This window comes from Platalea leucorodia, assembly GCF_965183815.1.
Source record: "Platalea leucorodia genome assembly, chromosome: 8".
NCBI lineage: Eukaryota > Metazoa > Chordata > Aves > Pelecaniformes > Threskiornithidae > Platalea > Platalea leucorodia.
In genome coordinates, this window is record NC_138830.1 from 41,451,494 (window position 1) to 41,477,092 (window position 25,599).

Here is a 25,599-nt window from a genome sequence, read left to right on the forward strand (position 1 = left end):
TAGCTGAATCAGACATTGTTCAGTTAAATTCTGGAAGTGCCTTTCCCTCTCCATCAAGGGGCAGGGAGGAGAGAAGAGGCCAATGCAATTTTCCTTAAAAGTTCAAAAAAATTCACGTCAGAGGAGAAAGAAAACAAAGAATCCTCGCCGGGATTTTTGTCTAAAAAGGAACACAAAACCAGAGAAGGTATACTGAAACCCCAATCCATCTTTAAAAGTGGTATATGTATTTACATCAGTGCCTCGCAACCCCAGGGCTGCATCAGGACCCTCCGTTCTGTAGAGACCACGTAGCAGCCACAGTCATTCTAACCGCGTACAGATCATTACAACGGTATCTTATTTCAGTTCACAAGCATTTTGATTTAAGCCCTTAATGTAACAGTAATGCAAGGAGTTCCTGACACCCAGATCTGAAAGAAAAAAACCTGTGTCTTACACCATATCCTTTGTGTGCACGTCTCAACCTATGTTTTTATGTGGTCACTGAATTATGTCTGACAAAATGCCTCTCACAGAAACAAGGAACTTATGAAAATAATACGGAAACAAAATGAAATTAGAGTGAATTGATTTAAATGTATGCTATTTTTCCTGGAAGGTACAAAAGTGAACGGTTTGAATTTATTTGGAAATTAGACAAAAAAGCCCCACCACTCAAGTTAAAAGCGTCTTCAAACAGAAAGGCTCACCATGTTTCAGCCCTTGTGGAAAAACTTCAAGTTCCTTAATCTGCTGTGACTGTCAGAGTTTTCAGTTTTTGCCAATTATCTTAATGTTATATATCTTAACAGTATGTCCAGCACAAACTATATTTAGATTGTTTGCTCAATTCATCTGTGCCAGAAAGGAACAATTCCATTATTCTCAATTACCACTACCATTGCCTGAATTTGAATTTGCAATGGTAAATGTAAGGCTAGACGTTTTTATCCAGTCCTCTGGGAATGCTTTTACTGAAAATTACTAAGGAAACAGAACTTGAGGTTATGTGCATTTTTGGTTGGGTGTTTTACGTTAATATTCCACAAGATACGCATTTCATTTATAATACTACAAACAGATTTTAAATGAATTCGTTCTCTGACACGGTTTTCATTTTGTAATTTTACTGTACTCTGTTTTTTTTTTTTAATATTTTCTCTCAAAATACAAACGTAAAATCAAGCCAAGTAGTACTGGTTATTCTTGTTCCTCTAAGGGGACACTCTTTAAAAAAACCATACTGTACAAAAAAAATACCTTAAACACACACCACAAACCCCAGTTAAACTATTGACTATAATGTGGTATACAGCCATCTTCTGAATGTCAAGGCATGATGTATAAAAAGTACTTCACAACAAATGCTTATTTAAATCTTGCCACTTCTTTCTTTTCATAGAGAGCAAAAATAAAACCACATAGCAATGATGACTCCTTATCTACACAGTTGGGGATTCAACATTTTGCAGGCTGCGGAGAGGCCAAAGCAGCAGCAAATGCCGCCAGTCCTACTGCTTCTGCACAGGGTGAGGAGCGCGCAGCCCTCTTCATACTCTTTACGCAATACCATAGACCGACTTAAATTCAGCACCTATTTTGGTATAAAAACTCAACCCAGAGCCAGATTCTGTTGTGCTAGGTGTCAGACAGGGAGACAAATAAAGAAGCAATCCATACTTTCAAAGGACTGCAGTTTTTTTAGTTGAAGCACAGACAGATGATGCCTTAGGGACCAGGATAAGCAAACAAATTCAGTTTCAGATACCTGTTTTGATACCAGTCTTATCTGTGTGATTATATGAACTGATGAAGATCACTTACATCTATTTAGCATCTACTTACTTCTGCTGCACACTGTCTAGATCAGTCCAATTTCTGCCACCCTCAAAGTATCTCCCAGATCTGGCATTGCCTTTGTAGGCTGTCAAGGATCTTGTCTTTGTCACAAGCTTACCCTAAACCTACTTAAATAAACAAGTGCCAAAAGAGCCCCCAAAACATTTAATTTACACCATATCATCACTTCTGCTGCTGCCTTAATTTTCCTTAACTGTGTCACAACAACTTTTATGTCCCAATCCTACAGCTTAGCTCTTCTCTACTTAAAAATCTCTTCTAGTTTTGGGCCCCAATCTGACGCTTCTTTAAATCACCGATAACTTGCCTTGTCTTCCATAGACAAAAGTCTTCAAAAGTCTTCCATGCTTTTCCTATTAACTTCTATCTTGTCTCTTACAAGCAGAACATGCTCTCTAAATTAACATATGAAATTATTACCTCTCATTCAGTCACAAGCCCTCCATTAGACACCAAGAGCAAGTTAAACTAAACTGGTAGCTAGGCAGGTGACAGAGTAAGATTTTCTCATTCAGAGAAATAAGAGTACAGACATCAAAATACATAGTTGGCTAATGATTATTAGATAACTATAATATCATAGAAACCCCAAAGGAAGACAAGGGCTCCATTTTGCTGTGGGCCACTGGTAAGGGCAATAGACTTTGGCAAAGACCTTACAACATGGGATGTTAGGAAATCACATGTAAAAGCTTCATTAATATTAGCGATGAGGTTAACAAAACAACAGAAACACCTCCCAAGAGCTACAGCTTACCCCTCTTATCAACCCAAACATATCTGGTGAGCTGGAGACAGAGCTGCCAGCTTGCCAGTGTTTCATGCCCTCAGCCAAACAGGCCCACTAAAGTGCTCCAGGCTCCTCAGATGAAACAAAAGTGAAGGGATTTAGTTTCTGTATGTTAAGAGTTTTAGGACAAACTCACAAGAAACCAAAATGCCTTCGCATGTCCTTATTTCTCTTTCAGCTATTAGAAATGGCATGTGTACCAGAAGATAGAAGTATTTTAAGCACTAAAAATCATATACTTCTGCAAGTGATATGGTTCATACTATGCACCTATCTTCTTATGATACAAATGATTTTTTTAAAGACATTCAACTGATTACTGCATAGCAAAAAAAGAAAAAAAACCAAAGTCCATGCATTCCTACTGCTGGAATAGTTTAAGATCTAAATGACAGTCTGTCTTTTCACTTGAAGGAAAAAAACAGGGTCTGATAGATTATATTAAGAAAACCAGGTTTTCTAGTGGATGCCCTATCTTCTATATATTTATCTGCAACTTTCAGATTCATATTTGAAGATGAAATGTTCCTTCTCATTAGTAACCTAAAAAAAAAAAAAAAATCCCTAAACAAAAAATAACATACTTTATTGTCCTAACAGTCCCCAGGAACAAGATTCTGACTGCTACACTTGATGTAAAATGCAGTGTCCTACACTTGGGACAGAGTAATCCTATAAAACAGAGCAGGCTCTAGACTGAATGACAAAAGAGCAGCTTTGTAGAGAAGGACCTAAGGGTCCTGGTGGACAGTAAGTTGAGGAGAAGTCAGCAGTGCACCCTTGCAGTGATGAAGGCTAACAAATAACGGGCTGCATCAGCAGGAGCATGGCCAGCAGGTCAAGAAAACCAATTACTTCCCTCTGTTCAGCACTCATGAGATCACATCTGGAATACTGTGTCCAGTTTTGGGCCCCCCAGCATACGACACAGTAGGGCAGGTCAAGCAGAAGGCCACCAAGATGGTTAGAGGGCTAGAGCACACGATATACAAGAATGGGCTGAAGGAGCTGGGTTTATTCGGCCCGGAGAAGAGGGGAATATAATTGTTGTTTTCAACTACTAAATGGGGGCTGTTAGACGAGACGGAAGCAGGTTCTTCTTGGTGGTGTGCAGTCAAAGGACGAGGGGCACGTTTTGCAGCAGGGGGAAATCCTACTAGGTACAAGGGGAAAAGGAAAAAAAAAAAAAGTGTTCACAGCAAGGGCAGTCAAGCACTGGAAAAGGCTGTCCAGAGTAGTGGGATTTCCATTCTTGGAGATGCTCAAGGCCTAGCACAACCTATCTGACTCCAAATTAAGTCCTGCTTTGAGCAGGGGACTGGACTAAGAGACCTCCAGAGATCCTTTCCAATCTAGATCATCCTGCAATTCAATGTAGCACCCAGAAAATGAGAGCAGGACTTTCTCCGTGAAAGTCCTTTTAAGTGCTCCAAACAAATATTAATGCCTTTTATCAGGCTAATATTATACTATCCTCAGTGTACAGCAAGTATAACTAACATCGGGATTAAAATCCACACGCTGTGCAGTCATCTGCCGTAATCCACCTAGCTACTCCTTCCTCAGCTGTTACACTCCAGCCCTCTTCACTGCCTGCCCCTGCCAAATCCCAGGATAACCTTTCAACCGTTCCATGCCCCTCAGGACTTCTCCTGGACTTCTCCAGCCCAGACTCAATGGCCCTTGAGCCTTCCTGATCCCACACTCTCACTCAGTCATTTGATTAGCAGGCATCGCATCACATCAACACCTTTCATCCAACTCCTGTAAAGTAATAGCAATAACAGGACTTCCAGGCAGTACAGCTGCTTAAACTCTTTCTTCAATTTCTCTTGCATTTGGCAAAATACCGTATGTCAGGATTTCATAAAGTCAGTCATTTGCAAGTTATCCAGTCAGTTCCTGAGCCTCCTTTCCAACCTAAGAGACTGAACTCTAACAAACTGAGCAAATTTGGTCTTTGTAATTCCATGCCTAACACCATGGGCAAAACTTTGCCAAAAACTAGATGCCTGTGCTAAGGCAGCATGTTAAGAGAAGAGGGGGGGAAAAAACCTGCCATTTCAAAAACCAGCATAACAAGACGCTTTCGTGTTTGGTTGTGGGTTTTTTTCCTTAAAAAAAAAATGTGTATGAGAGGATCTCATTCACAGACACAAAACCAAAGCTTTTGATATATGGAAGTTCACATACAATCTTCATGAATCATTGACATTTTTTGAAAATAATTTCTGTATTTTACAGCTTAAAAATCTCTATCACAAATATCTGAAAAAGATATTTTAAGCAATTATAAAGTTACTTTAGATAATACCTCAGTATAAAAAATACTTTTCATTAGGTTTACTACTTCCCCAAATTCAAATTCATCCTGATGTAGAATTACAAGGAATAAAGTAAATCAGGAGACTTGATTTTCAGAAATACCAATCACAATAAAGTAAAAACAGGGAGCTGCATATAAGCATAGGATCCTCTTACACTGATATCCACGGCAAAAACCTATCATACTGAATTTATCATAAATTAATCTGAAACAGTTTTCGATAAACCTCACGAAGTAACAGATCCAAGTGCTGACAGTAATCTACACACTTGTCACACACTTCTCTTGGGAAGCTTGCCATAAGTGCCTGTGCAATTCTAGAAATACGTAAGAGCAAATCGCAAAAATTCTGCCGCTGCTCGATTCCCTGAAAAATATCTTGAGCTTTTAAAATTTTTTTCTTGATCTGGCACATAACCGAGAACATTCTCTGAATTACTTTTTCATGCAATTATAGTTTTCCACCAGTATACGTGAGGATTTCTGAACAATGACAGTGGTGCTACGTACAGACCTCAGGACTGCAAGAGCACATTCTTATCACTACTAACACTTAATTTCAAAGTATGCTATGTTTTTTTACATTGATGTGACTTTCATATTGCATCAACCCAGAGGTATAAAAATACTGAACATAAAAAAATGCAGTATTAACATGAAAGCAAAACTGCTCTGCTCAATAAATTTTAGAAGTTCAAAACGGTTATATTTTTGGAAAACATTATTCAGTAAGGGAAACCTTAAAGTTCCTCGATGTTTCAAGCTGGGGTTTTCCCTAGTGTCTCCTGATATGCAATGAATCTTCTCAAATTCATCTTCACATTGTCAAGAACACACAGTTGATCTGTACTATATTGTCCTTTGCCTTCTTTTCGCATCTGTAAAACCAAAAAACACATGCTTTACTAAGGGAGAAGTTTCTCCTAGTAGATCACCTAAAGTTTACAGTAATTGTATATATGTCTTCTATCAAGGCATGCTACCCATGCCTTTTGGGAACTCTGACACGTTCACGTGTGCACATGCATAGGTAGCAATTATTTCTGCGAGTCAATTTACTATAATACATCCCTGCCTAAAACTAGGCTACTGTTGGCATGCTATTTCACTCATAAATCTGAAACATACACTTATTTTCTGTAGCTTTTCATATGAAAGACCTTGCACATCTAACTAACCAAACAACCGAAGCACTGTCACGTATGTATTTTGTGTGTATAGTGCTCAGCTTTAAGACTACGAAAGACACTCCTCAGCCTTCATTTGACTAAAAAAACAACGTATTGAAGGTCATTCTCTATTTAAGACAAGGATGTACTCAAAACTACAGTTTAGAATTTTGGCCTTGAGATTCTTGAAAATAGAGAATACATGATCTATTTTAATTAACCAACAACAGAACAAAAATGTCCACCTGCAGCTACGGCAAGTTAAAAACAAAAGATGTCAATATAACTTCAGAAGGGACTTCTCTCCCACCAATTTAGCTGTTCTCCTTCAGAGACATCTGCAGGATTTTTTTATTTTTTTTTTTTTACGAGGGTTTCAGAACAATACAGCGATTTGGACATCAATAAGGCTCGTGGTGTAATGCAGACATTGCGTTGTTACCTTGACGGTGCCATGAGCTGCAAGGTAAGTGTATTTGCTTTCCTCTGAAGTGGAATAGCAGGAATTCAATTATTTGTTTTCTTTTTCCTTTGGTTATCTTATAAAGGTTATTCCTGCTTAATTATCTCTTCTAGCAGCCCAAATCTCAAAGCTTTAACCCACATTGCGTGTTGAGACCCTGAGTTGGCTGCATTTGATGCCTACCCTCATTTTGAACACTGGCTGAAATTCTTTCAGTGCTGGAAGCAACTTGATCTGTACCGCCGCCTTTTCTGCTTCTTTACCATCTGCAAATACATCAAAAAGTGCATCCAAGGCTTCCCCTGCTACCACAAGAGAAGATTCCTTCATAGCAACCTCAAGAAGAAATTTTCCAATCATCTGAAATAGAGAGAAAAATTGATTTTTCTAGCAATGCTTAAGGAAATTGAAAGAAGTATCAAAACTGTTTTACACTTGCAATGCAAAGTTTGCTTTTTCACCTTTAGTGTTTCAGCTGTATCTTGTCCTTTTGCCAGGACGCTGCCAGAAATTCCAAGGATGCTCACTACGTTCACTCTAACACTGGCATTGCTGCTGTGAATACCAGCTTCACATAAAGCCAACAGCTGCTCCGAAGTCATACACTGCTTAGCAAGGGGGAAGGGGGGAAAAAAAAAGGGGAGTAAGACAGACAGGTTTACATTTTCATGGAAATTCTCAAATATGACATTTAGATAATTTGCTTTTACAGAACACAGGCAAATTTATAACAGAGAAACAGAGAGTCCTCTATTATGAAAGTTACATGAATTCTGAAAATGAAATCAGCAAGAAAACAGTTAAACTCTCCCTTTCAACTTCTTAGAGTGTTTCTTCCAGAACATAAGCAAGGCTGTCATGAAACTGAAGGAAACAGTTCTGAGCCCAAAGGGATTTTCACAAATTTACCTAGCTCAATAGCTATTTTCAGCTCATTACAACGTTCATTTTTCAGTTTAAAGCCAGAAAGGACCAGCAGACCATCTAGTATTACGTCTTGTATAACAAACTATTATGCTTCATTCCTATATTTAGCTCACCCATTCATGTCCAACCAAGATTCTAGAAGGACAACCAGCTTCAACTAGATGACACCAGGAAATGAAGAATCCACATTTCTAAGTGCTAATTTACTAAATGCTTGGTCTTTATATCCATCTCCTAAAGATACTACCTGTGGCTTATTGCTATTTTGGTTTTGAAATATCTTTCATCTGTTTACATGTTAAGGAAGAGATATATAAAAACAGTATTCCTGTAAGGTCCATGAAAAATGCAAAGAGTGAATGCTATTAAATCTATTCTTTCAGTGTTCACAGTTGCTGAAATGCAGTATGAGTAAATGAGTAGCACTTCATTTAAATGGTTTTGTTTCAAAAAAACTTTCCAGCACAATCTCACATGAATTTGAACCTATCAGAGCATTTGGGTTTGAAAGCTTTTACCTGGGAGATGTTCTTTGATGCCATTGTTTGTAGGAGAGCCCTCAAAGCGCTGGTTATGGCTTCCAGGAATTCTGTGTCTGTAGGGAGTTCTGTCAAAGAATTGAACCCAGAGCCAAAAGTTAAACAAGAAGATGAAGGATACAAGAAGCAAGGAAATACAAATTCCTTAATCCCTTAAATTGTTCCTCCAGGTACTACCACAAACAGGAAGAGCTAGATTTTCAGAGACTGGTCTTTGTAGGCTGTAACCATAGTGATTTGTTTGAATTCAGTATTAACTGCATCTGGAGGTTAGACCACAGTTGGTCCTCATTGTCAGGCACATCCCTGGTTAAGACACTTGTGTGACATAATGCATGGTAAAAACCACCGCCGTCAGAAGAGAAGCTTGAAAACTGGTATCACATGGAAGCCATGATACAGGAACCGAGGAAACTACAGAAGCTGACTGCGTACTTTAACTCCTTTCTTCTGTCTTCTAAGCTGGCTTTTTAGACGCCCAGAACACTGGACTCTTTCCAATTCAAATAAAAAGCATGTTTTCCTGTGGTTTAATAACCTTTCAGAAATGTACAATTCAAACACTGCATTATTCTTGGTTAACTACAAATTCATCAATACCAGCCATCATCTTCAATGCATGTTCTGCATTCCTTGAAGCTTTTTATTCTCCTCTAATGTGTTCTTATTTTCTGGACTACTCCAGATGCAGACACTCTTGACCACTTCATGTGTGTCTCCTCCTTTCCCATGTAAGCAACTAGATCTTTATGCCGCTTTTTCACCCTGTAAACCACAGAATTCCTTCTAACCACATGTTGGTATGTTATCAACTCTGTCTGGCAGTTTCCATTACATAGCATTTAACTATTAAAGAAAAGCATGTTGATGAAAACGGACATGGGCCGTTAAACTAATTTATTAGCACCCTCTGTCTTCAGCTAGCCACTTCTCCAGTTTCATCTAAAACTTTCTGACTATTGCGAAGCATAACATGTATACCCTGAAATCTTGCACGTCCTGCTCTTCAAGCAGGAGACAAATATTTTATGTGAACTTCCTTGCATATATCTTCGTATTTATTTTCATTTCCTGCATTTTAGTTCTTCAAGCACTACGCTCGCAGTAATAATGTTCCCATAGACTGATCACATGCTTTTAATGACATTGAGAAAAAAGTGTTTTGCAGGCAGATGCATTTTCAAGCATTAATGCAGTGTCATACTATACACTACAGCAAGTAAGAACTACATACACCACATTTGTGGCTACAAATGAAGACGCTTGAAGGACGGGAAGAAAACTGAGCTTCTCAAGCTTCTACAAGACAAGAAATGACAAAGCCACGCATATGCTAGACTTCAACAGATCTGTCTTTGGAAAAATGTTTTCTGACAATTTTGAAAATTGGCAGGCTTTTCCAGCCTCTAAGAATGTCTCTTATTTTCTGAAAAGCCATCATCACTGACCTTAAAACAAAAACAGATTATCAAAATAGTCTGAATGAAGCAGCCCGTCAGGGAACCAGATCATCAGCTTAGAACCATTTTTTTTTTTTTTTTTTAATCTCAGTTCAGCTTCTCTAGTGTCAGTAACAGAGAGAGATCATAGCATAAATCGCCCAACAGTATTATTGGAATGCTGCTCATCTGATGTATAAGATTACAGGAGGTAGCTGGAAATGCTAACTGCTGCATATTTACACTAGACCATCCAATGATACTGATACTAGCAGCTCTATGGGGAAACCCTCACAGTATCTCTATGAAATAACGTGCCTTGGAGGAACTACAGTGGCTACATTATAGTGTTTACCAGGATACATCTGATATTCTAAAACAGTATTTTTAGAAAAATGAAATTTATTGCCTTCTCCATTGAAATCGAACCACCACCATAACAGGAAGTTAAGCAGCTTTAATATTTAGTAATAAAAACTTTGCACATTTTCTTATTACAAATATATTTTCAATAAAGCTATGCAATCATATGCATAAAGCACATCCTGGAGACAAGGAGGCTGCTCTCTTTCCTACTGTAATAAGCATGTACATTCTGGAGATTTTTGCAATGACCAGCTTTGCAATAACAAGATTCCTAGAAAAAATTATGTGACAGACTGTGCCAGATACCCTTTTTTCACATGTCTATTTAGGCTAGTTTGAACATTTAAAATGAAAATGTCTCGTCTTCTTCATGGCTTGTCTGATTGATAGAAAACTGCTGTTATCACAAATATGATCAAGCAAACAGTTCTGGTCTCACAGCAAGGCAGGATTCATCCACTAACTTAGTAACTTTCTGTGTGCACACACACCGACGTAAAGCATATTCTTGCATTAGCAGCATACTTGCTCAAGATGCAATTTTGATAAAATACATCTTATCAGAATACGCTGTTTTGTCAGCACATTTCCAACACTCAGTATCCTTATTTTGAAAGACCAAAGGGATAAAGCTAGTAATAAAATGGCATTAAAACTTAACAATGAACATGGTTACCTTATATCTATATGAAATAGGTCAGCAAGCCCCCTTTACATCTTACCCGTTTTAGAAAAGACTAGCTGTGAGAGATGCTGTGCAAGGGACTGAAGTGCTGAAGCTCCTCCAAGACAATCCACATCTGACACTAACAAAATGCTATGAAGACATGTTAAAGCTCTACACTGCACCGCATTCAGTCTGAAACAAACAAAAAAATGCACTTAGCAGATCTCTTTGAAAACAGACGTCGAAATACAAAGAAGGATCTTGAATTAAATAAGGCTGTGATCCAGTGTGCAGTTTACACAAACATTTGTATCTCTTTATTCAAAATCACGTATCAGATCTGCCATTGTCCAGATCTTAAAAGCAACCCAAAGATGGACAATCCTTCTAAGAGTTCTAAAACAACTGAACATACATGAAAAAGAGTAAGAGAGACAATGAAGTTCCTACTTTTTAATTAATGGTTTCCAAGACGGATTGTGCATACAGATGTCTAGAGCAACACTGTTCGGAAAAGCAGTTTTTTCAAGAATCTGGGGAGGGGAAAAAGAAACGTTTAGCAATAAAGCTTTTTTTTTTTTTTTCTCCTTTTTTTTTAGGTGTGTTTGGGGAGAAGACTGAAATTTTAGCTTAATGTCAAACAGATACTTCAAACTACATATTTCAAACCTTTCCAGGTAGCAAGTGTCTCACCTGCTAAAAATGCCAGAATCTTCCTCCGTCACTCAAATGGTGCAATTATACACTGGGTTTAGCATAGCATATTTTAAGTATGCAACTGTACTGAACAAAAGGTGATTTTCTAGGTCTCTGCTGTTGTTTTTTATTCAGATCTTTCTTCTTACAGGTTCCACTACAGAATTTTCAGATAGCTGCAAATCTAAAAGACCTTGCCATGAAACTTAGACTGCTTGCTATTAAGCACAAAAAGCCTTGAATTATCTCGCACCTTGATGTCTTGGGTCAGAATTCTACCACACTGCTAAACTAGCATAATAACTGATTCAAATGACAAACTTCATCTTTTCAACCCCAAATAAGAACGAGCAAAACTCTGAAAAAAGAACATCTGAATTCTTTTAAGTGTCAAATATTGTACTTCAGACACTATGTATAAAACAGGGGGAAAGAGGAACTCGCACTTTTTCAGTGCTGACTGATGCCATTTGCATGCATTACTTCCAACTCACTTAGCTAATATGGAAATCTGGCAGTCATGCTTCTACTCAGTTTCCTTTGTTTTTGCAAATCATCTTTTTCATGTCCAAATCAAGGAGTAACCTTTGTATTTTGTAAAAGCCAAATTAAAAAAAAAAAAAGGCACAAGGTTTCTGAAACACATGAACCTTCTATTCCCACATACATGAAGAAATTACTTAGGTCAAGACAGCTCATGTGATGATGCTCCACCTCTAGGCCAAAAAAGTGAAGCTAAACTCATTTAAAAAAATATGCCTTTTCTCCAGATGGATTGGGATAATTTTTTTGCCTAACCTGGGATACAAATCAGGCACAAGGGAAAGACTCTACCGTGTGTTGGAAATAAAATAAAGACAATACCTTCTTTGGAATGAGGTTGTTCAGAAACGCGGAGTTAACCTCATCAGAGAGGCACAGGGGTGACATTAACAGCCCACCCCCCTCATTGTATGAGTTTTCCATAAACAAGTCGCTTTCATCACTGCTGGAGAGTTCTTCCCATTCGTCATCAGAGGGATCTGAGAACAGAAGACAGACTTGTAAATGTAACATCACTCATGCCATAGGTATCCTACTTCTCAATTAAACTTGGCTCCAGCTCTCGGTTTACGAGTCTTTAAGCTCTTGGGCTCTAATGAAGTCCACACAAACCAAGCGCCATTAAGCCACAGTTCTAAATATTGCACTACTTTTGTTTAAATTGTTTTATTTAAAAAAATATTTATTTTATATTCACTCAGGCAACAAGTACTCTTATGAGAGAGGTTCTTCATATACGGGGTACTTCATTCTCCAATATTAACTATGCTTCACTTAAAGATATCAAAAAAAGTATAGAAGAAACATTTCATAAAGCATTTGCCAGGATTTTAACTTGGATTGTACCATTTTACTTTTTGAGGTAGATTCAAGCATGCAAATACACTGGTTTAACTTAACTTGTTTACCAACTGCAATCAGTTTAAAGGCAACTGTTTTCCCTGGCAATACTGAAGCCACAGACAGATGTCCTCTGACTAGGCAGTAACTGAGCTGGATGAAGATGTTACAGTCTCCACAGCAAGGCCAGTTGAAAGGAAATTACAACAGCAAAACAAGCCCAAAGCAAGCCAGATCATCTCTGTTAGCCATTCCAGGCAACATATTTTAAGTAAATTAAACTAGGTTTATACTTACATGATTTACTCTACTAGCAGATCTCTAAGGGCAGACACGGCGAGAGGGGTTGAGGTAGTGTTACCAACAGCCACAGCTACTGTCAAGTGAATAATCTGTCCATGGCTTAAGGCAGACTTGGCCTGAGAAGGCCTGACAGGCTAAGTCCATCATTTATATTTAAACTGATATATCTACATCCACAGGGTTTACACTGATTTATCTGAAGTTGTTTTAAATCTGGTTACATTTTAACTGGTGCGACACTGGTGTTTACCCAAGTCCAGGCTGGACTGATCCTCTTCACTGACAGGTGAAAGCCCTGCCTGCGTACACAGGTCAGGATATTTAACTACTGTGACGAAAAAATATCGTATTCACCCTCAAGTAATTTTATCTGAAAACACAGATTCATGGGAGATCCAGGTACTGGAGTAAACTATGGTAACAGCCACGCACTTTTTCTGTGGCAAAAGGTAAATCCATTCACTTAAAATACAGCAAGAAAGGTCTAAATGAATGCATTTCACCTGCACTGTGCAGCAGCTTAAGAATTTATTTGAAGGTGATGACTACTGTTTATGTGATGCAAAGTAACTCATCAGGCTGTGGCAACTTGATCACGTGGGCATCTTATTTTGCTTATGGCAATATCCAGTTAATTCTACAGCCATAATATGCTAGTATTAATAGCCTTTGCATGAGAAACCGGTTGTCTTTTATGCTTTACTAACCCACAGCAGCAACAAGCATGAAAACAAAGCAGACAACCCCCTTTCAGTCAGTCTCTTGCTTCTTCTAAAAAAATTCCATCTGCATCTTTACAAAGCAAAGCAAACAAAAGTCTCCTTTGAAAATGAAATGATAACTATATGAGCTGACCATGCAGTTCAGCAACAACAAATACAACAGTCATTGTACATTCACAGTGAGTGACCAGGCAGAGCAGGAACCGGATTCTGGAACACTAGCCCATAACCAAGATCAGGTTTCTTGTAACGTTCTTGGAAATATAGAAGCATTTCCAATGGCAATCCCATCTTAACTAGCACTGGTAACCTGCGAGCTACGGACTGGACAGCAATGCTGGAGTCTCCTGGATTCCCCCCCATGTCCCCATTAAGGGGAGAGCACTCTGCTTCTTCCAAACGCCGGCCAGCGTTCAGTAAACACGTCTCTTGCCAGTCTGGTTGTTTCCCTCAGTTCTGTGGCAAGCTGAGTGTTTCTATGAACTCAGCATAATGGCTAAAGCTATTTTAGTCCTCAAATAACTTGAAAATTAAATGAACAGCTGCCTCTGGATTCCTCTTAATTTCTACAGACTATGTTTCTGTCTGCCCATGAATGGGTAAAGTAGTGTAGTGAAATACAACACAATCAACCTTACATTACACTGAGTGAATGGCAGAATATGCAGCTTATCCACAAGAGATTTTCCAATTAAAGGGGAGAGCTTATGAATTACAGCTCATTAGATGAGAAATGCAGTTACGAAATGAGCTTCACATACTAGGTGCAGAATTTCCTTGCGCTGTAAGAGAAAAAAAAAATCACCATTGGGAATATCTGGGTATTACTGCGGATTTTATTAGAACCTGAAAGATTTAGTTCGAAAGTTATCTCCTACACAATTACTTTTGCATCAGGCTCACGAACTGTACTAGCAATTACAATTTTCAGGTTTTGGAGGAGTTTTTTGAGTTTTGGGGGGGTTGTTTGTTTGTTTTAAACAGAATCTCAGAATCATTTGCTTGTTTTCCTGAAGATTTGGAGAAAAGGTATCAAAACTGAGTATCAGAGCTCATACAAGACAGAGAATATCTATCTCCTACTCCCCCCAGAGTAACAGCCTTTCTTTTTCCTCCAGAAAAGCTCATAAAGGTGGAACTCTGAACAGCCTATATCTGCATTGCTACCAGATTGCATGCAAAAGCCATCTCTCTTCCTTCTTTTGACACTTGCAGTATCAAAACTAAATCAAAACTAGAAGAGTTACCTGCTTTAAAAAAACTGATGCCCTGGTCCTGCAACAGGATTCACACCCATACTGTATCAGATGAAGACTCAGATCACACTCTAACTGAACAAAGAATTTGCTGTAATACTTTTTAGGAAATCTCTCTTTGGCACAAGTGCTTTTTTGTTTGTTCTTAAACATTAGCACATGTAGTATCATGCAAAAAATACGTGACAGAAACTGTTTAAATGAGGAAAAAAACACATAAATTACTAATAGAAATTACAATCCAATCTGCCCCCTCGATGAGGGTATCAGGGACAACAACTCTATTTACCCTTAAAGGCTAAGATCACCAAACAGCAAACCAAACATGACCTATTCCAGAAAAAAAATGCACCGCAACACGTGCAATGGAAGAGTTTCCTACAAACCTTCACTGCAGCACATATTAACAATGATTTCCAGAGCAGTCTGCTGAGCCATCAGTAAAGCTGTCACTTCTTTCAGTTCCCACTTATCAGACTAAAAAAGAAAAATACGAACCAAATTTAATTTTGTAAAACAACATTTCAGTGCAATTTAAAGTACCCAGGCTGTCAGTTAAAAATATAATCCAGCCGTTTCCTCTTCTCATCCCTCCATATTAAAAAAAAGGTGGGGGGGGCGCCTCCAACAAAACCAAGAGGCAAACAAAACCTATCATCTTTCAGCTGAATGCTTCAGAACAAATTTTACCTTTAAGAAACACCACCTGCACTAAAGTTGTAAAAGAAAAGATTACCTAATGTTAGATAAAGCCCTAGCAGAAACATTTATTTGTTATTCATTTCATGTTGTTTCATGTATGCAACAGTGAATGCATTCGTTAACCTCTGTGTCATCTCCACTCACAACTGAATGGTTACAACCATTAAAAGTCTCACTCACCTTATGCCGAGATCAGAACTTCCTGCAGTAGCTGCAGGGAGAAGTGTCAGATAAGCCTATACCTTCCACTAGGGGAAAAAAATGGAAATGCGCTTTCCTGATGTGCTGCGCAACTTGCTCACATTTGAACAAGTTGAGCTGAAATTCTCCACGCTTAGCTTTGAAGTTTTAGCTAAAATAGCCAAGCCATTTGGGAGTTAGGGTTAGTAACACTAGTAGGTAGCTACTCTGGCTAACGTTCAGTCAAGACCAGTCAGATGCTCAGCCAAATGCACTAAGCTTTCCGAGAGCGAGCCAGCCAGCCACACTTACTGGAAGTAGGTCTGAAATGTCATTTTCTCTTCTGACTTTTCCTTTTGGTATTTCTTCCATGTCATCATCTTCACTCAAAACACAGTTGTCTATAACATCGCTCATGTTTTCCTCAGTTTCTGGCTCTGCAGCAAGTTTTAACCTGTTTTTTTCAGCTTCATTCATACGAATAATTGTTTCACCAGCATCTATTGCTAATGATTCTGAAAAAATCTTCAGGATTGCATTAACCATGCTTCCCAGGCTGCCTGGTGGAATGGTATCCTTGATATTCCAGATAGTGCCTAAACATGAGATAGTTGAAATATAAAAATCTGTTAAAATACTCAATTCCCATCTCTGTAATAGCCATGTATGTTGTAAGGACACAGCCTCCATTACTTAAAATACTCAGTGCTTATATTTCAGTACGAATGTTCAAGTCTTTTCTCTACAGACTTGTATTTTTTTCTGTTTAGCATTTCATATACTAATCTGTAGTAACTATGTTATGCCCTACATCTTAAGCTTAAGTAAATTTCAGCATGTAAGGATACACAGAATACTTATGCAGAATAGTCTTGGTGACACTTTTTACCTGTGATAACAAATCCACATAAGAACCATTTTCTAAGGATTCTCAAAGTTAAACTAATTTATTACACTCTAGTATCAAAAATCACCATGGTTGACCATTTGAGGTGGAAAGAAGAATGCACGGTAGAGAATTGGAAGTAAAAACCTACACCTATCAAAACAATTCTTGTACTGCTTATTATTGACTCATTTCACTGTTGAAAACCAAATGAACAGTTAAAATGGGTTACCACACTGAGCAAGTACTGAATTCAGAATCAAGCATTTAAGACAGTTTTAAAACTAGTTGCAAGTATTTGGTTACTTCAAAACACAATCCCAAGAGGCACAAATAACCTCATGAACCATCCATAGACTTTGATGATCGAATGTCCAGCCTACAGCAGGGAAGACTACGCCTTCTGTCCTTCCCACCCTCCTCTACCTGCCGTGCTTTCCATCACAAAGCAGCAAACGCCCTCGAGCAGCACACCTGCTATCAGTGTTCTCAGAAGGATATGCTTCATTGTGCTCTCCGGACACAACATCACGGTTTCCAATACGTGTTGTGCAGAAGCATTGAATGAAGAAAGAAGATCTGGATTATCTTCCGTCACTGCCTGCAAGCAGTTTGCTGCAGCAAACAACAACAACGATAATTAACAAACCCAATAGTAGCTTTCACTCTCCTAATGAGAAAGCATTATCTTCCTGAAAGCTGGAGTAATGAAACAGACACAGGAAAAAAACATTTCATACAGCATCCTGTTGTAATGACGCGGTCCTTCACAGACTGTGTTTTAGATTAAAAGACATTCTCTGGCAAACCTGTACATGAAACAGGTGAGGACAGTATCACATCAGACATGGGACTAGCCGTATTAATTTCAGCTACTCAAAATCCAATTTCTCCATTGTATATTGACTAGGGAAAACACCAAAAATGTTGCGAGCACATACACTTGTAAGACCATTATAAGACTATAATAACAATACTACTAATAAAAACATGTTGAAAGTGACAGGAGTTGCTTGGGTGTTTTTTTTAGATGGACTATGTCCTTTGCTCTACAAATTAAACCTTTTCTTACGAAAACCAGAAAACAAAATGAAAAACATAGCCTCTGTCTGAAGCTTTCTTTCCACAAAATTTTTCCACCCATGTAAGCACCAATAAACCATTCTCCTTTGGACTGAAAACAAGCACAACTGCTGTTGCTGATGTCAACTGCTGAATGATGTGGTGTTCAGGAAGGAATTTAAAGTCTTCTATTCAGTGTGAAGTTTAAGTAACGCTGAGGCAGGTGCATTACGCAATGGATGCAACATCAGTGTTACGTTCATATGTAACACTGAAAATATGTAAGAAAAAAAAAAAATCTTTAAATCCTTATCTTCTCTTTTTACCACTTACCTACTGAAATAGCCAGATCCACATTTGTGGAAAATTTCTTCATGTAATGTAACACAGCCTCCAGACATCCTTCTTTATTGAATATGGATACTGCGGTATTGTTGCATTCACTAATGCATAAAAAAGATTAATAAAACACTTTTCCCAGGAAAAAATTACTGTAACAACATTTTAAGTAACATGTACTCACTCACATTTTAAAAACCTACTTAAGAATTACACGTTTGTCAAAGAGCTTTCCTTTGTTATTGAGGTTATGATCAACTCTATATAAAATGAAGAAAGAGAAGCTGCAATACTCTGGACACCTTTGAGGAAAGCTGGCTTCTGCCAGCTGTTTCCTCACACACGGTATTCAGGAGTTTATTTGGGAGCCTAAGTACAGTCTCATGTGGACAGAGCCGCCCAGAGTGTAAAAGGCAGCTTACAGCCACGGGCTACAAGCCAGCCCAGGGCTTTCTGCAGCCATGGAAGACTTCATCCACAAACCCACCAACAACAGAGCGGGCTGTTGCCCCTCACATCAATATTTGCTTACTCCAGAAAATGAGTGCTCTTAACATTCAGAAGTGCATGCTAAATCAATGCTAAATGCAACATCTACTTTAATTACCTAACAGTGGGATTTGCGTTTCTTCAAGTTTTCGCAGATATTCCCGTTTTTAAACTAATACGTTGATACAAAACAAATTCAAACTAAAAAAGCATGGAACCTAACTAGCTACAGGAGCCTTCGAAAATTTACTTTTGAAAATATTATGTCTCAGCATCAATGCCAGCCCCAATTTTATCAGTACCAACATTAGCAATGAAGTCAGCAGTTAATGGTCATTGCCACAAAGTTCAAAATACAGAAGTGATTTATAGCACACTTAATGATTATCGTTCCTGTTCCAAAGCACTTATGTATACAAAAGCAATAAAAAAAATGAACACAAAACATTGTTGAGTCAGAATTATGAGGGGTCATGTATTCTGTGTAAGGTGCTGAGCAAGCAGTTTCTGTACTGTTCTAGATTCCAATCCCTAAAAAAAAAAAAATAAATTTACAAATAAGGCCTCAAGCTAGCAGCCATACCATGCAGACAGACATAGAGGCAGCTCCACTGAAATACTGTACAGCAGAGAACAAAATTCTGTATGGACCAAAGTGTATAATGATGTGGAGCTGTTACAAAACGAAGAGAAACAACACAAAATTCAAGAACTTTCCAAAGAGGTTTGTATCACTTTAATGTTCATAGCCATTTCTGTACTAATAGTGTTGCCATTTCTCTTCCTTCACCTGATGTTTCCAATGTAAGCCACTAATTGAACAATTCACATTCTTTCTCACATAATTAAGTAGATTTGTATCAATGCCTCAGTCACTAAGGGATAGTTTGTCCAAACATTTAATATTAACTTTTGGGATGACCTGCAGAGGGAGGAAGTAGTACAAAAACTCCTCATATTCCCAGAGCACTGGAGTCCACTGATCAGAATTTAATGTTCTCCATCTCCCGTATCATGGTAAGGATCTACAGGAATTGCATGCAAGACCCCACAACCCAGACTGTACAGGAGACTATGACAGAACATGTTCAGAAAACAGTATCAGAACTCAGGATGAACAACCAATAGAAAAAAGATTTTGTCATTCTCCTAAAACTGATGACCAACTTTGTGCACTTTCAGAATCCTTCACTTACAAAAGTAATTTATGGTAGAAGATAAAATTGTATTTTAGATCAAATGAGGGCTTGCCATTTATTAAGCAAGGCACAAGTAGGAGCAACACAATCAGAAATCAGAATCAGCAACTGAATACATCTTCCCATGCAAGGACAGTCATTTCTTTTCTGCCTCAATTACCATGCTCTTTTTCAGGAACAATTTAATTCAGCTCTTCTAAAAGGCCAGTGTTTACACAGCACTTACCATACATTCCACAGCAAATTAATAGCCTCATTGGCTATGTCTTCAATATAATTTTTGTTCATCTCTCTGCATTTCTTTGGAGAGAGCTGGTTAGTATCTAGTCCAGTGCTACACTACAACCAAACAAGAGAAGCAGGGTTGGGAAACAAACCAGCCAAGAAGAAAAGCAAAAACTTAAAACATTAGCAGCAGAGTGAATGGAGAGATCTCTCATGAAGTGTTTACTACCAGAAAACCTGACTAGTTTCCTATTCTCTATGAAAACTGGGCCACAATGGAATTGAATCGTTGATATTTTTTTTTCTCTTACAGTACTTGCTTTGCATTCAATAGTCTTCAGAAGCAATTTTTTTAATAAAGAAATACTAGCAATTTTAGAACCTGAAATGCTGTTTCGTACTAATACAGTCTGTGTGCAATTTTCAACAGTTCTTTCTAATCACAAAGATTAATTCAGCTAATATCTTGCTGTGGTTTACAATAATGCTATTACCCATATTTTAAAATGGGGAAGAAACATACAGAAAATGATGGTATTGCTCAAGGCTGCTCATACAAAGACAGCAGGTGACAGAATTCAATGCAATTTCCAAACTGCACTGCAACACCTGGACCAAACAAAGAACAGGTATTCAGTACAGATTATTCTACAATAGCAGTAACTATCCAACTGTAAATCCAAGCTTTCATTTAGACAAAACCCTTTACCAAAAAAACCTCACTAGAATAATGTTGCAACATAAATGTTCAATCTGGATCTCGACTGACAGAATAGATTTGTCTTGACTGATGTTCCAGACCCAAAATCTCCAGACTGTTTATGCAAAAATCAACCTAGGCAGCACATCTTGCCGCAGACCCAAGTTAGCAGGTCAGGAGGCAGAAGCAAGTGGTTTGAAATCTCTGGAATAATTTTTGTACTATTAAACCTACTGAAACATTCTTTTAAAAGATCTTCCAAATATCTTATCTCGATAATAGCTACAAAAATTTGAACTATTTTTGAAAATGGGATAATTTAATGGCTAGATCAGTTTTAAAATCAGAATAAAAATAAACACACCTCTTTCAGAAGTGCAACAAGAGGTGTCATGATGTCTTTTGTCACCATGTCATCACAGACTTCAAATCCTCCGCAAGCACTCAGATTTCTGGGAAAAAAAATAAATGCTTTGGATCAGATACAATACTTTCCAGGAATGTTTTAAAAAAAACCATGCATTTGGTATTCTTCTCTAAAGGTTATGGTACTTTTTGTTTTAAAATCAATCTGCTTCATCAGTAACTGTAGTCTTCTACCTTCCTAACATAAAAGAATAACTTTGGGGTTAGGGAAAAAAAAAAAATTTCACTTACTTCTCTACCATAACTAGAAAGCTTATCTGTACTAAAACATTACTTCTGTCATATATTACTCTGTGTAAGATACAACATGAATGTTAGCAAGTATTAGCATTACATTTTTGTACAAATAAAGCAAGCTGTGGGTCTGACCACAGAATACCAACTCAAAATGATGCTGTTCAACATTTACAAGCTTCTCAAAAAGCCAGCTATGTGCATTCTGTAACTAACCCACCGCTCCTACAGCATTATCAAGACACAAAATGCCATACTAACAGCATTCAAGTTCTCTGTATTTCTTCATACTACTGTTCATTTTTTTTCTAAACATAAGGATGGAAAGCAGCGCATTCCACTGGGAGTAGATAAAACGGTAGTAACTAACTTAAACCCTGTTCCTGACATTAAAGTCTCATGGCAGCCTATCGGAGCAAGAAAAGCCCCTCTCTCGAGGACTCTGACCGACACAGGCATACTTACTCAGAACGGAACTGAAGCAAGAGGCTAGCGTTCAAGTTCACAGCTTTTAACAGCAAGAACCCATTCTTTTCTTTACCATGCCAGGAGTACCTCATTTTAACCGACTATTAAGAATTGCTTACCGGAGAGCACCCGCAGCTGTCTCGCGAACAGCTAAACTGTGATCCATCAACAACGGTCCTAAGCACCGGACAACGTCTCTCTGCAGAAAGGCTGGGATTACATGCTTCTGCTGCAACAGCTTGGAAATACTGGCACAGGCATACTCTCTCACTTCAGCACTTGGATGCTGCAGCTGGGGATACACAAACAGGGCAGATTAGGGGTGAGGGAAAAGGTAGCTGGAAGTTTTTATTGAGTGAAAAGACTGATCTGCCTTTCGATTTGCAGGCCCAGCACTGTAGCTCGTTTTACTGCTCCTGAATGGAATCAAGAGCTTTTAACTTCCACGGAAGTTTATAAATCTTTCCCTGGGTTATGTGCGTTAACTATATGACTAGATAAATGCTTATCTGGGTGTTTAACGTGAGAGCCGTAGTTCAGACACAGATTTGACAATAGCTGGCACTGGTGAGGTCTCATATCTACTTTTGAAAACCATGTTTAAAAAAATATGGACAAAAGTGGGGGGAAAAATACCATCAGGGAAGTATAACAGACATAACATATGCCACCATACCACAAGACGACACTGACTTGTGCTGTAACAGAGGTTTAGGTGAGATGTAAGAATTGCAAACCATAAAAATAATAAAACAGCAGAAGTGCCTCTCCTGGAAGGTCATGGAGTTCATTGAAAACCTAACAGAAAAGATAAACATCTGCTGAAGAGCAGAGTAGAAAAGAGTGGTACATCAGATCTTGCCTCACTGAAACTGATAGAGGTCTCTCAGTTCATCCTCACCTGTGCATTTTTTTTTACTCTCCCCCTTTTTTTTAATGACTAAATAAGTTAGTCCAGAAGAATAATCAAGCAGCGATTTGTTCAATGAGTTCAGTTAGGTGACATGAACAAAGGGGATTTATTTACTTAAAGGAAAACAGACTTTTACTTCTGATTCTAAAGTCACATGCGCGGGAAGAGGTTTAAACTAGTTTTAATCTGTAATACTTAAACCCAAACTAGCAAGTGGGCAAACCCAGCCTTTTTCAGCATTTCCTATCAGTTATTTCTTCCGTGTGGATCTTGGACACATCGTTCTGACTACCTGTAGGAAAACTCTCCAGTCGGGCAGGCTGAACCCAAGCACTGCGAGAACTGCTTCAGGGCCCTCCCGGGACGCGGGGCACAGAGCCGCCTCCCGCCCTGCCCCCGCCGCAGCCCCAGCCCCTCCGGACCGGTCAGGAAGGAGAACGAGAGCCCGGACAGGGCGCCGGGCCCGGGGCCGAGGGGAGCGCGGCAGCAGCCGCCGGCCCGCCCGGGGCAGGGCCGCCGCCGCCCCTCCCTGCCGAGCCGCCGGCGGGCGCAGCCGTGACGCCGGAGAAGCGACGGGGCGGCGGCAGGAGGGACGGGCGGCGGGGGACGCCCCGCACGGCTCCACGGCTCCTTCCCTCGCCCGAGGGCGGGCGGGCGGCACCGCACCCGGTCCCTCGCCCGCCACCGCCGGGGAGGGCCGAGACCTCGGCCCACCCCCACCCGCAGCGGCGGGCACAGCCCCCGGCAGGCCGGGCCGGGCCGGGGCTGCCCCGCTCTCCCGGTTCCGAGCGGGGGTCGCGCCAAGCCAAGCCCGCCCACCCTCCCCCTCGCCCCGCCGGCGGCCGCCCCCGCTTCTCGCCCGCACCTTCTCCAGCAGCTCCGCGGCCGGCTCTTCCTCGGGGACGCCCTCCCCGCCGCGGCGCTGCTCGGGGCCGGCGGGGGAGAAGGGGGCCCTGCGGAACCGCCGCGCCCGGCTCTTCCCCATGGCTCCGCGGCCGCCGCGCCGCTCGGCGCCGGCGCACCCACGTGTGCGGCCCCGCGCAGGCGCGGCCCCGGGCCCGGGCCCGCCCCGCGCCCCGGCGGCTGCCCGGCCGCCGCCCCGCAGCGGCCCTGCGCCCCCCGCGCCGCCGCGGACGCGCCGTCCGACGGCAGGGACAGCGAGGCGCCGCCGCCAGCTGCGCACACCGCGCAACACCAGCGAAACGCCTTCCGTGCCCGGGCGCACCTCGCCCCGGCAGCCCTGCAACCCAGCCATCAGCCCTGTCCTTCCGTCTGTCCCAGGGCAGCGTGTCTGCTCTGCATGTTTCCCCAGGTCAAAAACTCAAACGAGGTAAGCGTTGAATGCAACGATTTCCTCTAACGGCACTTACAGAAGGCAGGATTGACCTGTAGGATGGAAAACTGGAAGGACTTTCTCTCGGGTGTCAGTATCTTAGATTGCAAGAACCACCTCAAACATAGGAAATGCTGCTCCGGTGTGAAAGCTACGGACTTCAGCTACAAGCTTCTGAAGCTCTTCTGTGTTCATTTGAGATCTGTATTTGCACGGTACAAAAGAAGATAACATCTGTTTATACAAAGAATTTATTTTATACACATTAACCTACAAAATATACAGCAGTTAAAAATAATGGATGGGCAGAAGACTTACTGGAAAAATTACAGGAGACAATTCTTAATGTCGCAACTGACAAAGTTACATCAATAGGCTGCTTGTAAAAGCCAGTCTACCTCGTAGTAGGAGTTACTGAAGTTGCAACAGCTTTGCAGTTTTAGTCAATTAAAAGAGTTTGAAACAATTAAAAAGGCACCTCGAACAACTTAAACTGTTAAAAATCTTTACAATTTTAGCTATTCAGAAGTTACACTTTATGCATATAACATCCACACCTTGTTTTTAACACTCTGAATAACAAGTTTTGTTATTTTGTGGCACTCTGTATTTTCTTCAGCAAATCTGAAGTTACACATTTGCAATACTAGTTTCATATTCAGACTATCGCAGCATAAAAATCCACTCAGAATGGTCATGTGGACTTAAGATACAGTACAACCTTACAATCGAGAAGATACAAGCATATTTAAGACAATTTTTAAAATATTAAAATCTTAAAATAGCAGTGTTGTGAACCAGATCAAACGAGGTGCTACGTATGACCACAATGAAAGTGGCTGGTGCACTATATATACAACGTGACAAATGTGACCCTTGATATATTTGCAAAGTTCTTAAACAGTAAGACCAGTTTTCTCCAGCACAGACAGACAGTCTTTCTGCAAGCCTTTTAACCAGTTCCAAGAAGAATGACCAGGAGACAAGGACAGCTGTAATGAGTAAGTGTGCTAGTAAAACATCATGGGAATGGTAAGTGTTCCTTTCAATACTGTTCAAGAGAACAAAAAAATCGGTACAGCAAGTATTACTTCTTTTCCTGAACATTGGCATCGATCTGCTATTTACAATAGCTTACAGAGACACATAACACAAATGAGGTTTGATTTTCAAGTTCAACTTCATAGCTGATTAACGTACTTCACCTGTATGTTCTGTTCTAGCTGAAGTAAAAAAGTGACACTAATACTGAAAAAGAGGTAATCAGAAGTAGCAAAAGCACTGATAGTATGATAACAAAGAATTTGGATAAATATTCAAGAAAGTAATATTGCACACTTTCACTGTCAACTGTGTAAGACTTTCACTCCCAGGCAGTGACAACCAGTCCTGTTTGTTTTTTTTTGCTGTCATACTACCTTGAAAAAGGTCATTTTTGGTTTCCATGGCAGTGGAAAAAACTGAAGGAAGACAGCCCTTATTGAACATGAGGCCTAGGTTTCAAAATTAACTTTCCAGTCTGCAAGACAGGAGGAAAAAAAAAAAAAAAAAAAAA

At 39.8% G+C, this 25,599-nt stretch overlaps 2 protein-coding genes across 4 annotated transcripts in view; both read right to left on the bottom strand.

The window, feature by feature from the left end:
• HEATR3 (HEAT repeat containing 3) lies at positions 1 to 23,696 on the bottom strand (the record flags this gene model as incomplete). Its single annotated transcript, XM_082319888.1, has 15 exons — positions 1 to 5,836; positions 6,774 to 6,950; positions 7,052 to 7,195; positions 8,036 to 8,124; positions 10,584 to 10,720; positions 10,979 to 11,061; positions 12,089 to 12,246; positions 15,275 to 15,365; positions 16,083 to 16,366; positions 17,131 to 17,271; positions 18,052 to 18,161; positions 19,972 to 20,084; positions 21,035 to 21,122; positions 21,918 to 22,090; positions 23,577 to 23,696. The coding sequence occupies 15 exons, from the start codon at positions 23,694 to 23,696 to the stop codon at positions 5,717 to 5,719; spliced, it is 2,028 nt and encodes a 675-aa protein (XP_082176014.1). The 3' UTR covers positions 1 to 5,716.
• Positions 21,957 to 25,599, bottom strand: part of CNEP1R1 (CTD nuclear envelope phosphatase 1 regulatory subunit 1) — a 9,340-nt gene continuing 5,697 nt past the window's right edge. Inside the window, exons 6-8 of one of the 3 annotated variants that reach the window (XR_014229007.1) lie at positions 25,463 to 25,563; positions 24,082 to 24,246; positions 21,957 to 22,090 (exon numbers count right to left, since the gene is read on the bottom strand). Coding sequence is in view for 1 of the 3 variants with exons in the window: in XM_082319889.1 (XP_082176015.1) it covers positions 25,522 to 25,563 (42 nt within the window). In the remaining 2 variants the exon portion in view is untranslated. Of the gene's footprint in view, positions 22,091 to 24,081; positions 24,247 to 24,296; positions 25,564 to 25,599 lie in introns of those variants that run through there. The other 2 variants (XR_014229008.1, XM_082319889.1) reach the window with 2 other exon arrangements.